Source organism: Camelus dromedarius, chromosome 34 (assembly GCF_036321535.1).
Source record: "Camelus dromedarius isolate mCamDro1 chromosome 34, mCamDro1.pat, whole genome shotgun sequence".
NCBI classification, from domain to species: domain Eukaryota; kingdom Metazoa; phylum Chordata; class Mammalia; order Artiodactyla; family Camelidae; genus Camelus; species Camelus dromedarius.
In genome coordinates this window covers 12636841-12652775 of record NC_087469.1, presented here as the reverse complement: position 1 = coordinate 12652775, position 15935 = coordinate 12636841, and the positions used below count along the sequence as shown (strand labels likewise).

At 41.7% G+C, this 15935-nt stretch overlaps 1 protein-coding gene across 1 annotated transcript in view; it reads right to left on the bottom strand.

Annotated features, from left to right (window-relative positions):
• The window catches only part of JHY (junctional cadherin complex regulator), a 48069-nt gene extending 39634 nt beyond the window's left edge, over positions 1-8435 (bottom strand). Inside the window, exon 1 of the mRNA XM_010986556.3 lies at positions 8044-8435. Coding sequence (XP_010984858.3) covers positions 8044-8369 — 326 coding nt within the window. The 5' untranslated portion in view covers positions 8370-8435. The remainder of the gene's footprint in view (positions 1-8043) is intronic.
• Positions 8436-15935: the final 7500 nt, after the last annotated feature.

The following is a 15935-nucleotide window of genomic DNA, read 5'->3' as shown; positions in this document are numbered from 1 at the left end:
GGAGAGGTTATTTACGACTCAGAAAATTTCACTTAATGCAGGCACTTATTCTGCTAAAAAAATTAAACATTTTAATGGAAGAAAGGTAGTTTAATGAACTGAAGGCCAAAGACTATCTGCAAAACATCCTTGATTGTTATCTGGTGAATTTTATTTACTGCAATTATATAGTTTAGATAATTCCAACCAAAGTCCCTTCTTTTTTTTTTTTTTTGGACAACAGATTTATGGCTGCAAAATAACCAGATATTTGCCCCAAGTTCTTACTAGTACCAGTTTTGATTCAAGGACAATCTGTGAATTAAGTGAAAGTAGCCCTAAGAGGGTGTGTTAGTAATTGCGGTGTAAAATTCTAGTAGGATTATTTTATGTGGAACAAAGGCTGCATCTTCACAAGTGAAAGGCTACATCACATAGTACGCATTTAGAAACATAACTCCTCTCATTTGATGAGCGTTTACAGTCACCATGCTCGTGCCCGACGTTTTCCATGGGAGGCTTGGATGTTCTTTTCATTCTCTAGAAACAACGGCTAAAAGGAAGGTACCCGGATTTATAACATTCCCAGGTGCTTACACGTTCTTCAGATAGAGTTACTTGTATTTTTAAATGCCGGATATTAACAATATTGGAATAGCAAGGCAGCTGGGACATCATAGGAAAGCAGTGGAAGGGTCTTGACACCTGGGTCCTGGTCCAGATTTTGCCGCTGACCAGTTGTGTGAACTTGGGTGAGTTTCTCATCCCCTCTCAGCCTCAGGTTTCTCCTTCGTGCAATAAGGAACAGGCTGACCTCTAAGAACCCTAACGGAATCCATTTTTTAAAAAAATTGAATTGGGCCTATCATGCGAAAATCAGCAATGTATCTAAGTGCTCGGAAAAGCATTTATTTTAAATTCAGTCCATTAAAAAATTACAGGGACCGAAGATTTCTGTGCTTCTTAATTTGCCAGGGAGTAGGAACAAACGGTTACAGTGAAGGTCGTGAATGAAACTATCCCTTTAGTCACTTGGCTCCACTCTCCCTAATCCTCTCGATAAACTCACAGGGTTGCAGGCAATACAAATTTAAATTACACTTTCTGAGGTTTCAAACGCGCTCTCTGTTTACTTATTTTAACAGTCATGCATCCCCCATTTGGAAATGAGCTGGAAAGGAACTGGTGGTCATTTCTGAGGGCAATAAAATCCCGGGAGTCACGGGGGCTTTAGCATTTCTGGCGGGGACTCTGCCTGTAATAGACACGATTCATGCCCACGCACACGCCTTACTTCCTCCTCCGACTGCTCGTCTGTTTCGATGGCACCGTGCCTGCTCGGAGGAGCCCTCCAGGGTTTGACTGCAGCGTAGTTTGTGAGCCAGTGCACGTAAAACAGAAATGACTCAGACCTTCGACAACAAGCCACTTCTCTGATATAACTCTACCCACGTGATCAGAAATAAATAACCACGATGCTGGTAGCTGTGCCACAGTACTGTGTGAAACCGCTCGGATCGGGTATACAGTATGATGTATTTGAACAAGGTTGGCCAGCCTGTGGCCTTAAAGTGAAAATCTGCCTAATCAAAGCAGGAGAAACCAACATGGTTGAATGTTGCTAGAGACCAAGAGGAATGAAGGTTGACTCCTGGAGGCTCTCCGAATGTTCTTAATAATCCTAGAATACTAGACCTAGCCTCAGGTGTCATCTTTCCCCTTCCATCCGGTGCAAAAAGAATTTTTTTTTCTACAACACTTGAAGAGAGGAAGCAGTCTCTCCTCAGCTTAAATATACCTGATGTGTTCTACATAACAGTCTGGGAAATTTGAGGGGGAAATTAGAAGACCGAGTTTTGGGTTTTACTAAGTCTCTTTACCCACTTTCCATTTTGCTGATCTGATACTGCTATTTCAGTTCTAGAAATCACCATTCAATACTTCACTCAACTCTTGTATTACTAATCAGAAACATGCAAGGGGAGGGTATAGCTCAAGTGGTAGAGCACATGCTTAGCATGCCTGAGGTCCTGGGTTCAATTCCCAGTACCTCCTCTAAAATCAGTCAATCAATCAACCAATCAATCAATCTAATTACCTCCCTCCTCCGCCAAAATAAAATAAAATAAAAAACTAATCAGAAACATGCAGTCATCCTTTGGTATCCTTGAGGGACCGGTTCCAGGACATGCCGGGGTACAACATTCCAGGGATGCTCAAGTCCCATAGCCGGCCCTCTGTATCCATGGTTCCACATCTGATAATTCAACCCATCACGGATTTTGTACTGCTGTCGTACTACTTACTGAAAAAAATCCTCGTATAAGTGGACTCATTCAGTTCAAATCCGTTTGTCCAAGGCTCAACTATATATGAAAGTATTTGAGGGGGAAAATTACATACCAGTACAATACAGTAAAAATGCAGATTATTATTACTGAGTCCCTTTCTTAAGTTCAGACAATTCTGAATTTTCAGTTTAACTAAGAATTTCTTCCTGGGCTTATCTCCCACCCAGTAATTTCTGGCACAAGGTGGTTTATTAGACAGAATGAGGGATCTTTTGTGAAGGCTGTGGTTCCCTGGTGGTGAGAGAGGAGGACGTTGACTGATCTCGAGAAACGAAAACATTTCATTTCCCCAGAGAGGTGCTGAGAGATACAGGCTACTAATGACCCTGCTGTCCAAAGTAAAATACAATTAACTGTTTGTTCTGAGGGCACAGGACCCTTTAGAAACTTGTATCGCTTTACTAAAATGTATAATTTTACATGCATATTTACTCTGACCTCAGTTTAGTCCATATTGAAATTATTTAGCTTTAATTTTTGCTGGAGGGCAGAACTGAATCCTTTATCAGAGCAGCCCTCCATCACCTATCTAGATACTTATAATTAGAGGCTCAGGCTTTGGAGTTAGGAGACAGTGCATTCAGTTCAGTTTCTGGCTCCGCCAGCCACTTAGCTATGTACACCTACACAACTTTCAGAACCTCGGTTCCTTATCTGCAAAATGGGGATAATGCCCTTCTAAGAGGCTCTTGTAAGAATAAATGAGAAAGTATATATGATAGTATATATCAAGCAAATAGTCCTGCAAATGGTAGCTAATTATATTGAAGTATTTCTGTAAATAAGACCTTATTAAGCACATATACTAGTTACTCTACTGCGGCTCTCTGATTTTTTTTTTTTTTAACATATAAGGTTTCTGAAGGCCTCCGCACTGAAGAGGTTATTCCTAATGCTCTAGCAATTGCATTGATCTCTTTCTTCCCGAGCGCCGAGTGCCATAAGGCTAGTTCTGGAGTGGGGTTTAAGGATTATCACGTGAAGATCCTCTCTCCACTCTTGATTCATTCACTGCGGTCAATGCTCCTCCAATTTCCATTAAGTAAAAGGTTTTCTTTAATCCATATGCATTGAACTGTGGCTTGACTTTGGTGAGGTACAAGGGAGTAATTGCTTTGAGACCGTTCTAGTAACATCAAAACACAAGAGTAGGGCTCAAGTGATTTGTCAGGCAGCTTTTAAAATTGTTGCTTATAAAAGCAAGAAGAAAGAGATTTTCCTTGGTTTTAAAGGCAAGGCTTTGACTAATTATTTTGAACTACAGTTCCCAGAATGCCATCTGTGACATACATGAACGCCTACTTGAAGTTCATCCTGAGAGCCTGAGACGAATTTGTCTATTTCATGGCTCATGAACTACTCAGATCCAAGCAATAATACACCTAGGAAAGGTTTCCTGGACTAAAGTGAGGCAGAGAAAGGGGCCACTAACTAAACACTCACCTGAACGGTATTTTTGAGGCATTATTTGGCTAAATGCTTCAGTTTCGCTTTCCTTTGCAGTGGAGAGACTGGTCCTCCAACTGTTCAATGTATGAAGCACTGCACAGCCGAACAGTAACGAGGGCTACACCCCGCTCCATCTCTGGGGATTACAGTCTATCCTTAAGGATGTCCAAGGCAAATCAGTCTAAGGAAAATAGCATTATTTAAGGATCTCTGAATCAGAGGACCAAGACCCTGACCATACTTTTGATTTTGTAAGACTCTTTATTTCGACCTATGTTGAGTGGTATTTGCATTGTCCTCGGGTAAAGAGCAAGGGTAAAGCCAGGTCTCTGGGTATCGACTCAGAGTGGAAAAACTCAACATTGGGGAAATGAAGTCTCTTAATGGATCCTTGCCTGGGTTTCTTCGTCGGTAAAATACAGACAAGAATACCTATGCACCGCAAAAGGTGTTTCTGTAAATAAAACAACCATTTATTACCTAGGAGACTATGACTATGAGCTGCAATAAAAAAATGATTTAAAGTGTAGTCAGACTGACTGAGTTTTCTGTTCCACCACTCAGCTGGTAGAATAAATGGTTATAACTGTTTCCTTAAGCCTCACTTGCAATCTTTAAGATGGGATCATTATAGCGTCTGCCTCTTGGGGCTGCCATAGGGATGAAATGAGATGATACATGGATATCATCTCAAAGTGTCTGGCACAGGGATGGGCTCATGACAGGCATTCTGTACCTGCTATTGCTGGTAGACCCTTAATCTTTACCTTCTCCTGTTCCTTCAAAGCCCAGTTCTACACTGTCACCAAGCCCTGTTAATTCTCCATATCTATCTATCTATCTATCTATCTATCTATCTATCTATCTATCTATCTATCTATCTATCTATTTATCTATCTCTCCACTAATGATAAGTTACCTATGAAGGAGATGAAAAAATTATTGCTATGAAAGATATACACTCATATAAGAGTTGGTTATCTCTGGGAAGGAAGGTAGGGGAACGGATTTTAGAAGGGGAACAAGGAAACGATCTGTAACATATTATGTTTTAAAAAAAGTATCTTACACAAATATGGCACTAAGGGTTAGATGGTATTTTTCTCTCTACTTTAATGTAGGCTAGAATTTTTTTCTTAATTAAAAAACCTGACCTCAGTAACAAAGCACTGTGATGTTAGACAGCTGACTTCATCTCTGCCAGCTTCATTTTCCTGATCTGTAAAATGGGAACAGTGGCACTTTTGTAATTGCAGGGCTACAATGAAGAACGCAGTGGGATTACAGGTGGCCTTTAAAGAGATGTCATGGTTGTAATTATTACCATCTGGTAGTCTCTTTGTCCATTGTGTTTTTACCCTCTAATTTAAAATGCATCGGTTTGCAGAATAATCGTCCTTGAACACTGCTTCAGCTCGCTGCCCTCCCCGAGAGCCTGCATTTTCTCCCCTGGAGTGTACCCAGCCCAGCCCAGTCGGGGCGGGGCTGGCTGGCGAAAGCCTCCTCAGCCCCTCTCCTGGCCCCAGCCCTACGGCTGCGCCTTAGTTAGAGCAGTTATCACTTGTGCTGTCCTGTGAGAGCCCCTGAGAAGCAAAGGAGCTGGATTCAACTTGATATTTCCAGTGAAAGGGGGAAAGAAGAAAGGAAGGGAAAGACTCGGGGCTGGGCTCTCGTGCTGGCTCCCACACGAGCCCTCGCTGGGACAGTCTCCTTGGGACGAGTCATCTGAGCTCTGTGTTCAGTGTCCGACCTGTGGGGCGGGCTGGCTGCGCTCACGACGGCCCCTATCAGCAGGCCCTCCTCGGTCTACTCTGCCTACACTCAGCGAATCCCCTGCCGTCAAGCTGGGCTCCTAAACGCGCCACACACACTCACTCAAATTCTATGCTTATTTTTCCCCAAATCTTACCTAGTCTCCGAAACCCTGCCTGCCCAAGTTCTAGGCCTATCTTAACCTTCCTCAATTTATTTTAACTCTAAATAAAAAAAACCTAACACATATATAACTTATGGAGAACCACTGTTCTAAGCACTTCATACACACACACAAGCTAAAGCCTCACAATAGCCCTGTGAGGTAACTATTATTGTTACCCCATTTTACTGACGAGGGACTGAGGCACAGAGCGTCTGAATGGGCGTGGCCAAGGTCACATAGCCAGTAAGTGGCAGAATTTGAAGCCACTGCTTCAGACTCCATGAACTTCACCACCACCCTAAGACCCCTTTCTAATCAATAGCTTTTAACTTCTACACTCTATCATTTATATTTTCATGAAAACTGAGTAACACTGCACTCGTTTACATCCTCTTAGATGTCCCGGTAGCTAACAGCATAAAGCTAACACCCCATAAACATGATCATTAGAAATGAAATCTTCATTTGATTATACAGACCCGGGAAGGCAGACCTCTACTAGCTCAGGTGGACTCTACCCCCAGAAGGTGCTCTCCTGACAGTCAGAGTGACCCCGTGAGAGAGGCAGTGCGGATCATTTGATAGGTGGGGAAAAGTGAGATGCAAAAGACTAGGGTGACTTACTCCAAATTATACCCCAAAGCAGCAGTGCCCGGACCAACTCAACACCACCTGACTCCAAGTCCTGGCACTTTTCTTTACCAGGCTGTCTGGGATTTCTCCCAGGTGAGGTCAGAGCAGTGAGACACTTGGAATATGGACAGGAAGTAAGGAGTGTAAGAAATACAAATGCCCTTATAAATACCTGTTCTCGTCTTATGCGTGTTTTCCAATAAAAAAGAAATGAATGTGACACAAGTCCTGGCTCTAAGCTGTCCTTAGCTGCTTGGAGACCTGTCTCACACATGTTACAAGGTGCTTGTGACAAGGGCCTGACCTTCAGCTGCATATAAATCAATGAAGTTAGGAAACACCCTCACACCATACACAAAAATAAACTCCAAATGGCTTAAAGACTTACACAGAAGACAAGACACCATAAAACTAGAAGAAAACATAGGAAAACACTTTCTGACATAAATCATAGTGATGTTTTCTTAGGTCAGTCTCTGAAAGCAATAGAAATAAAACCAGCAAAAATAAACAAATGGGACCTAATCAAACTTACAAGCTTTTGCATGGCAAAGGAAACCATAAACAAAATGAAAAAACAGCCTATGGAATGGGAGAAAATATTTGCAAATGATGCGACTGACAAGGGCTTAATTTCCAAAACATACAAACAGCTCATACAACCTAATAATGAAAAAAACCAAACAACCCAGCCAAAAACTGGGCAGAAGATATAAATAGACCTTTCTGCAAAGAAGACATACAAAAGGCTAATAGGCATGTGAAAAGATGCTCAACATTAGAGAAATGCAAGTCAAAACTACAATGAGGTATCACCTCACACCAGTCAGAATGGCCATGATTATAAAGTCTACAAATAACAGATGCTGGAAAGGGTGTGGAGAGAAGGAAGTCCCCCTACACTGTTAGTGGGAATGTAAATTGGTACGGCCACTATGGAAAACCGTATGGAAGTTCCTTAAGATATTAAAAATAGAGCAACCAAATGATCCAGCAATCCCATTCCTGGGCACATATCCATAAAAGAGGAAAGCTCTAATTTGAAAGATACATGTGCCCAGTGTTCACAACAGCACTATTTACAATAGCCAAGACATGGAAGCAACCTAAATGTCCAGCTACAGATGACTGGATAAAGAAGTTGTGGTATATATATGTACAATGGAATACTACTCAGCCATAAAAAGAATGATGCCATTTGCAGCAACATGGATGGACCTAGAGATATCATACTGAGTGAAGTAAGTCAGAGAAAGACAAATATCATATGGTACCACTTATATGTGGAATCTAACATATGATACAAATCAACTGATTTACAAAACACAAACAGACTCACAGACATAAAAAACAAAATAGTTACCAACGGGGAAACGGGGTAGAGGAGGGAAAAATGAGGAGTTTGGGTTTAGCAGATACACACTACTATATATAAAACAGTTCCTACTGTATAGGGAGTTATATTCAATATCCTGTAGTAAACTATAATAGAAAAGAAAATGAAATAGAATTTATATACAACTAAATCAATTTGTTGTACACCAGAAACTAACACAACACTGTGAATCAACTATACTTAAACAAAAAATTTAAAAAGAAAAAGAAAAAAAGCAAACCAAGAGCCTGTCCTTACTTTCACTTCCGACAGTGCCCGTAATTATACGACGATGCATTTCAGAACCCACTGTTTCCTTACATGAGCCAGTTCCTTACCTGTCACTTGCACCCGTGTCCTGGGCGTGGAGGTTTTCCTTGCCGGCCACCTGAGCTGCTCTTCTGCTTGCTTCCTCTTCTGTCTCACTCAAGCTCTCCTCCTCTAAGCTGTCAGGCTCCATATGGTCGTCCTGGATCTGGTCTTCAAGTTCAGACTGGGGCTTCATCTCCCGAGTGAGGCTTTCTGCGTCAGATTCCAAGGAGTCTTTTGAAATCAAATGTAAGTCTTCTTTCTTAAAAGGTGCCTCTGTGGACTGGGCCTTTAAGTTGGTGTGATGAACAGGAGATTGAATAGAGAGCTTGGGAATTAATTTTCTGTGACTCATGTTGGAAAAATATAAAAATTGACAGGGATACTCTTGTGGATGGCAGCAGCTGGTTGAATATTTAAAGTTGTGGTTCACAAAAGCGTTTGCCTAAAAAAATTACATTTATGTTACTCTGTGACTACCGAAATCTATTCAATTCCAATGTTAATCACAAATTTAAAGGCGTAAGAGAACCTCGTTATATTATCTGCCGGCTTTTGTACACACCCTTTTGTGTGCATGAGAAAGGTCTGCTGGGAAAACTATTGTGTTTTTCCCTCTACAGAAGCACATCTGATGTGGAGCTCATAAACAGTCTGAGTAATCGAATGCAGCTTTATTGAGAAAATCAAATGGCTGAATTCTTTTTTTCTAGCTTCCAAGGGCTTGTTACGGGTAAGCCTGGACAAAGCCAAATGGTTAATTATGGACAAGACTTCAGTGGCCTTATATCAAATACCCAGGGCCCTGATATACATATGCCATGTTCAGTAGTATTTATGGACAAAGTAAAACAGCTTCAGGGTCTACCTTTTGGAAAGGAAAGGGTTGGGGCTGAGAGGAAGAGGATGCTTTCCGCAGTTAGAAATGTAAAGTCGGAAGCTGTTTCGTTCATAAACCCGCATTGGCTGACTTTTTGATACCCAGCTTGCTGCTAGGTGGGAAGATGTAATTTAGGTGAACATTACATGGAGATCAACCTCAGCTCAGTATAAAAACAAGTTCTTTAGTAACAATTAAAACTGTTCAACAAAATATTGGGTGGCCTTGTGAATTGTGCCATTGAGTGATTCGTAGCAGAGGCTGGGTGTCCACCGACCTGAAAGGATGCTGTTCTGGGCAATGTTGGGCGGATGAGAGATTGGCCTGGATGACAGCTCAGGTCCCTTCTAACTGGCTTAAGAGTGTGACTCCAAGTGAGCCCTCTCTGTCTCAAAGACCCACGAGATGGTTTATAGAAAGGGTGCTTTGAGTTCAGATAGGATTGAAAGGAAATGATGTTTTTGGGTTGTGTTTCCTTTCATCTCTACCTAGCATTTCTATTCACTCTGTCTTCTATCTCACCGCCTTTATGTCATTTTTTTTTTCCTGTGGGTCAGATAACAGAAACCACCTTTCTCATCAGAGATTACCGTAAAATTTGTTTTAGTGGCTTGCTCTTGCTCTTTGGCAAATCCTAACTAATTAAATAACACGAACTTATTCCTATTCCTTACAATGTTGACCTTGTTGCTAACGTTTCCAAGGAACATCATCAACTCCTTGGAGGAAAGCTTAACAAACAAAACAGACCAAAGGTAGCATTCATATTTAAATACGTATGATAGTTAAATACCTAGTGATTTTCTTTTTAATTCAGAGTCCACCCTGTTGGTAGACTAACCTATTGTTGTCAAACTGTACAGACTGGTTTGCTGTATTAATTATCTTATTTTAAAAACACATATTTCATTCTACCGTATTAATTCTAATTTTGGTAAGTGGATTAACTGTTGCTTTTAGGATATTTTTAGAAAGTGGCAAATCTATCATATACTAACATATTTTGACTGAAACAGCTAGTAATAAATACCAGTTTTACTTTGAGAGTTCAAGTCCCTGTACTTGGGACCTCAAAGAAACTCTTAAAATAATCACTATATTTCAGTTTGGTATGACTCCTTCAAGAAATTTGGTCCCTTCAATTTCTCTTCTTTCTTTAAATGACGTGGACTCGGGTTTCTTGGAGATAATCAGTTAAAAATGAAGAAAACTTTTGTTAATGAAATTTGGGAGACTATGGAGAACAAAGCCAGCTACCATCAAGGCTGGTCTTCTGTGGAGGCGGGAAGTTACAAAATCATGGGATTAGAGAAGAAAAGCTGACAGCTCAAATAAATTAGAAAGTGGGAGTTTTAAATGTAACGAATGTGGCTTCCTAATGGCACAAAGTTTTTCACTGAAATTTCTGACAAAGAGGGGCTGACACCTCTCCAAAGTAAACAAGACAGGGATATAGCCGGTGACACTAAGAATCAGCTAATTCCCTGGGGGTCCCTTCAAGACCTTGGGTCTAGCCAACTAGCCATGGAGAAACAAATTTCCTTCTTTAGGTGAGAACGAGTCCAGCTTTAGGGGCTCAACGACCAAGATAGAGGTAGAGAAAAAGTTGCGCTATTTTGAAACAGGCCCCAAGCTGCCCAAAGGGGCGTTGGGTTTACTTTCTCCCGCTGCTTTTCCCCGGTGGAACTGGGCACCCAGGGGCGTTTTAAGGCCAAGGAAGTGACGGGTCCGGTGGGTCTGGTGCCCCGGAAAGGTCTAATCACGCAGGCTAGGGCTGCTCTGGGAGTCTGGGCACCAAGGCCTTTCCAGATCCCAGCCACTGGTCCCTGGGCCCTCGTCCCTGCCTCGGCCACAGTCCACCCTTCCTGCCTGGTCCCAAATGCTCTTCAGCGCCGGCTCTTTTGAGTTCTCCCGGTCCTGATCCAGTTTCCTCGGGAGGTTCCTGGTGTCCCCACCCCCAGTCCTACCCCTCCCGTTTCCCTCCCCCCAGGGCGCACCGCCCACCCCGTTCAGGAGGCAACCGCCTGTCACCTGCCCAGCGCTCCTGGCTGCTGCGACCCCGGCGGCCCTGCATCCTCCGCGCCACCAGCCGGGCTGCCAGGCCGCCGCCAGGTCCCCGCCCCGCGTCGCCCAGCGCTGCCCTGGAGACAGGGGCCAACAGAGCCCGCCCCCGCCCACTCTCCCCGCAAGGCTGTGGGCGGGGCCGCGCGGGGCGGGGCCGCGCGGGGCAGGGCCCCTGCCTCCCAGTGACGGTGCCCTGCCGGGTCCTGGTGGAGAAGAGGGAAAGGGGTGTGTTGATGACGTCAAGGGCAGAGCTTCTGGGACTCCAGGAGCTCTCGATGAGGCTCGTATCAGGTCACTCTGGCTTTCCAAAGTTGAAAAGCAAGGAAAGGGCACTGAGTGGGAGAGAGATTTGCAACAAATACTGCTAGGATACGTGAAGTGCTTCTCCAAATTAAGATGGCAAGGAGTCCAGTTTAAGAATGGGCAAATGACTTGAATAAGAATTTCACAGAAGACATCCAATGGCAAATAGCTATCTGTTGTTGATTGAAAAGGTGCTTAGTTCGTTAATAATCAGAAGATAAGACTACCGTCGATATCGCTCCATACTCACCAGATGCGCATGAATTAAAATATCTGACACGCCCCGGGTTGGGGAGGATGTAGGGCAAAAAGACCTCATATACTGCACATGGGAGTGGAAGGTGGTGCAGCTACTTGGGAAAATGGTTTGACACTAGCTAGAATGTGTACACTCCGATTTAGCAATATCCCTTTTAGGTGTTTACCCCGCAAAGTGTGTGCTTATGTGCACCCAAACTGGCAAGAACTGAACTCTCCATCAACAATAGAATAGTTAATTAAGTTGTGGTGCCCATGTACTACCACTTTAGACAATAGTGAAAAAGAATGAAACATAGCTACACACAGTGACACAGACCACCTTAAAAATAGAAGAAAAAAAACCCCCAAAACAATATTATATGATTTTTTATATAAATATATTTAAAAGGCAAAATGAGACTGTTATGTTTATGGATGTATACTTAGCAGTGAAAACTATGAAATAAAGATCAAAGTACTTCTTGTAAAGTTAGAATTGAGGTCATTCTGGGAGGCAGGGTCGGGTTTTGGGGATGGCGAAGCTTGGAGATTGTGTTTCCTGACTTAATGCTGGTTACGTAGATATTCATTAAGCTATACATTTATGAATATTTCACTATTAGAAAACCTTCAAAGAAGAGTAAGAAAGGAAGGGTTGGGAATTATATTCATATTAACATAGCATTAAAACTACAAGTAGATTTGAATATCTTCAAAGAGGCAAGGATTCTTTCAATACCAGTTGCCTCGTTAATGATAGGAAACAGGGGATTGGAAAATATCTTTAGTACTCAATTTTACTATTTTTTATTCTGATTTTTTTTATGAGTTAGATTTTTTGAAAGAAACCTTTGACAGCAGGGACCTTGTCTTATGAGTGTACGGTAGGACCTCAATGTTACTTACAAAACCAGCATGACTAAGCACGGGAAACAGCAGAGGCTTAGCGCTAAAGGGACACATCTAATAGGGGGTCAGATTTGTTCTCCCCTATTGCAAGTGGTGCTGAGGTTGACAAACCCTATGCTAGACTAAGGGCCCTTGGTCTGTAGCCCAAGGTACCCAAGTGCATGCTTCTATCTTTACACGTACACGTGCGTGGCATTGCCTTATAATCTGTTAATGGTTCTGTCACCTCTTCATTATACCATAAGCTCCAAGAGAGAGCAAGGACTGGCAGTGTGCATGGCACCTAAAAGATGCTCAATATATGTTGAGGAAAAGCCACAATGCCTTACACTTTAGCTCTTGAATGGAGGGCAGGTAAGTATAGCCAATCAGGCCCTTTTCTAGAGATATCCTCTTTTATGGCATATAACTAGGTTGATTAAGCAATTTATTATTAAAGCCCAGAATACATTCGAGAATAAAAAAATGCTGTTAATAAATACAAGACGATAGGTATAACCTGAAATTGTCCTGGGAAAGTGTGGTCATTCTCTCTCTAACTCTAACAAGTTTAAACGTGTGGTTAACATATATGTTAAATTAGGAATGGGGAGGGAAGGGCACTCTGAGGACAGAGGGGAGGGATAGTACCAGCAAGTGAAAGAATAGAAATAACATGTTTAAAAAAGATGTTCAAGAAACCCCAAAGCAACCTGGGGTCATTTGGTGCAGGCAACAAGCAACCTTATAGCTAAAAACCCTGTGTAAGAATTGCTTCTATATAAAATATATATGTTTATTTTGATTTAATTTTTAAATGGTTATGTAAATCATTTACATAGTTCCCAAGTCAAAACTATAAAGCCAGGTACATTTAGCGAGGTCTAACTTCTAACCACATCCCTTCTCCTCAATTCCCTTGCAGCTTGTATAGGTGATGATTTTTATTAGTTTTAGCTGAGCCTTCCTTTTAAAAAATATAATCCTATATATATACATGTATATATACACATATGTAACCCACCTCATTTCTCAGATTAAAGGAGTCTATATGCTATCTTCTGCACCTTGTTTTTTTTTTTTTTTTTCACTCAATAATACATCCTGGAGATCACTTTACAAAATATACAATGATGTTCCTCATCATTCATTTTCATGGTTGTATAATACTCCACTGTGGACCCAACCGGTCCCTTACTGATAGATACTTGGGTTGTTACAGGTGATGCTGCAATGAGCTGTGGCATTGTGATGTAACAAGAAATATGTGTATTTATGTCTTCCTTCTGGTTCCTAGTACACAATTCCTAAGACCATTGTAATTTCCTGAGTGGTAGGTGACAGGAGCATCTTTTATTATAGTATTTGGTCTTTGTCCTGGGTTCCTGACACAAGAGCTTCTAAAACCCTTTTAATTTCCTGAGTGATAGGAGTGAGGGAAGTGTCTTTTGTTATTCATAATAAGCCTCTTTCACTCATATTTGAATTTATGCTAATGAGGTGACTCTTGGTTGGGCCCTTAGAGAGCTTAAGGATGAGGGCTTGTTGCCAGAGGAATCCCCCCTGTGATCAGAAGGTTGGAATTTTCAACCCTACCCCCCAGCTTTAGGAGAGGGAAGAGGAGCTGCATATTGAGCTAATTACCAATGGTCAATGATTTGATCAATCATGCCTATATCATGGGAGCTTTATAAAATCCCTGTCTTAATTAAAAATTGTGACCCATTGTTTCAGGGGATTGCAAAAGGCCTGGCAGAATTACTTTAGATGTTGAAATGTCAATACAAGGTGCTCCCACAAAGTTAAGTCTCTCTACAGTTAGGCAAGATATCTTTTAAAAAAATAAACGGAGTCATTTGCGGAGAATATAAGAAGTTGTTGCTGCCTTACTTTTGGTTTGCTTCTGCCTGGAAATAAGATGTAGAACGGAAAAGGTAGGGAAAAATTCGCTTATTTGGACAGGTCTAGAGTAATGATCTGTGATGACAGATTTGCTCATGGATGCATTACCGGAAGGAAAAGGGCTTCTCTCTTAGAAGGTATAACACTGTAAAAATAGAACTGCATTTCATCTAGATCAAAATCCCATTACAAATATAGCAAATTACCATGACTTCGGCCAGAGGACGTAACAGGAGATGATGCTGTTGGGTTAAATTAGTGGGCTTGTGCGTGATTAGCAGTTGAAACCATCCCCTTCGTCTGCAGGGAGCCTCACTACTTGAAGTGTGCTCAGTCTGTTGGGTAATATGGTTTTTCTGTTATTTTCACCTAATGAGAGATACCTGGAGCCAGACAACTCTTGGATTTTTTTTTTTTGAGTCATTTGAGAGGAAGTAAAATAAGCATCATTTTAATTTTAGTCCCTGCAAAGTAAAATTAAGAAGACTCTTCAGCTCCATCTTCCAATGAGCAGGAAAAGGTGAGCATGAAATGATCTCTCAGGGACTAAAGTTATACGCAAGGAAAGAGGCAGGATCCTGCTTTGGTCTCTTTAGCAGGCAGGAGCCCTAGGTTCTAATCCTAACTGTCTCACTAACCAGTCGTGTCTTTCATATCTGACAAAACCCCCCTGGGTCTCAGTTCCCTTGTCTATAATACAAAAGGGTTGCTCTAAATCAGTGTTTCCCCAGTTGTGTTTGTTAGAACACTAATGTTCCATAAAGCAACTATTTTCTAGGGGGTGTTAGAACCCAAGGGTGGTGAGGAGAGCCTCCACCTGGCGGGATGGGGGCACAGCATGGAGAGTCAGAACTTGAGCATGAAGAGGAGGAGGACATCCTTAAGGAGAATGAGATGGTAGCAGACATGGGAGATGCTCACATACAGGGGATTGAGCAAATAAGTGACTATGTTAAGGATATTGAAAGCTGGATTTCTCAGAAGGCTAATTACAAGTATGGAAAGGGAGAAAACTAGCATAAACTCATGATTTTCAATACAGGAACTTACATATACCCACATACATGGACACATATATACATACACCTGTATACATTCTCATATATTCCCCAGCTTTGTCTACTGAGATAACTTGAAAACATTGATGCCCCCAAAAGCAATGGGTACACGTATTCCCTGGGTTTTGGCTTCTAAATACCATTTTCCATTAAAAGGGATCTTTAGAGAAATGGCTGATTACAGGGCTGGAGCAGGAAAAATTTTAGATGAGCCTTGAATATTTTGTACCAGAATGCAAGAATATTCTCAAAAATTGAGGACAAGAAGGACACAAAAAAGCCTGTTTCCACAGTTTGATCATCAAATTAGCAGCTGGTTAATTTGACAGCAACAGATTATAACCCAGTGAATAACATAGGATAGCAACAGATAAACCTTTTTAACAACAGAGGAAACCATGAGTCCATATAGATAACAATCGATAAAGGACTAACTTGAAAGTTTGATGAGGAACAGGGAAATCTACATAGTTTTAAAGCATCTCCCCACAAAATATTAACTTAGAAAGGAGAAAACAGTAACTTTCCAGTGGAGAAGTTTGATAGGCACCACCTTCATCGAGTGATCAAAGTGACCGTCAGCAGT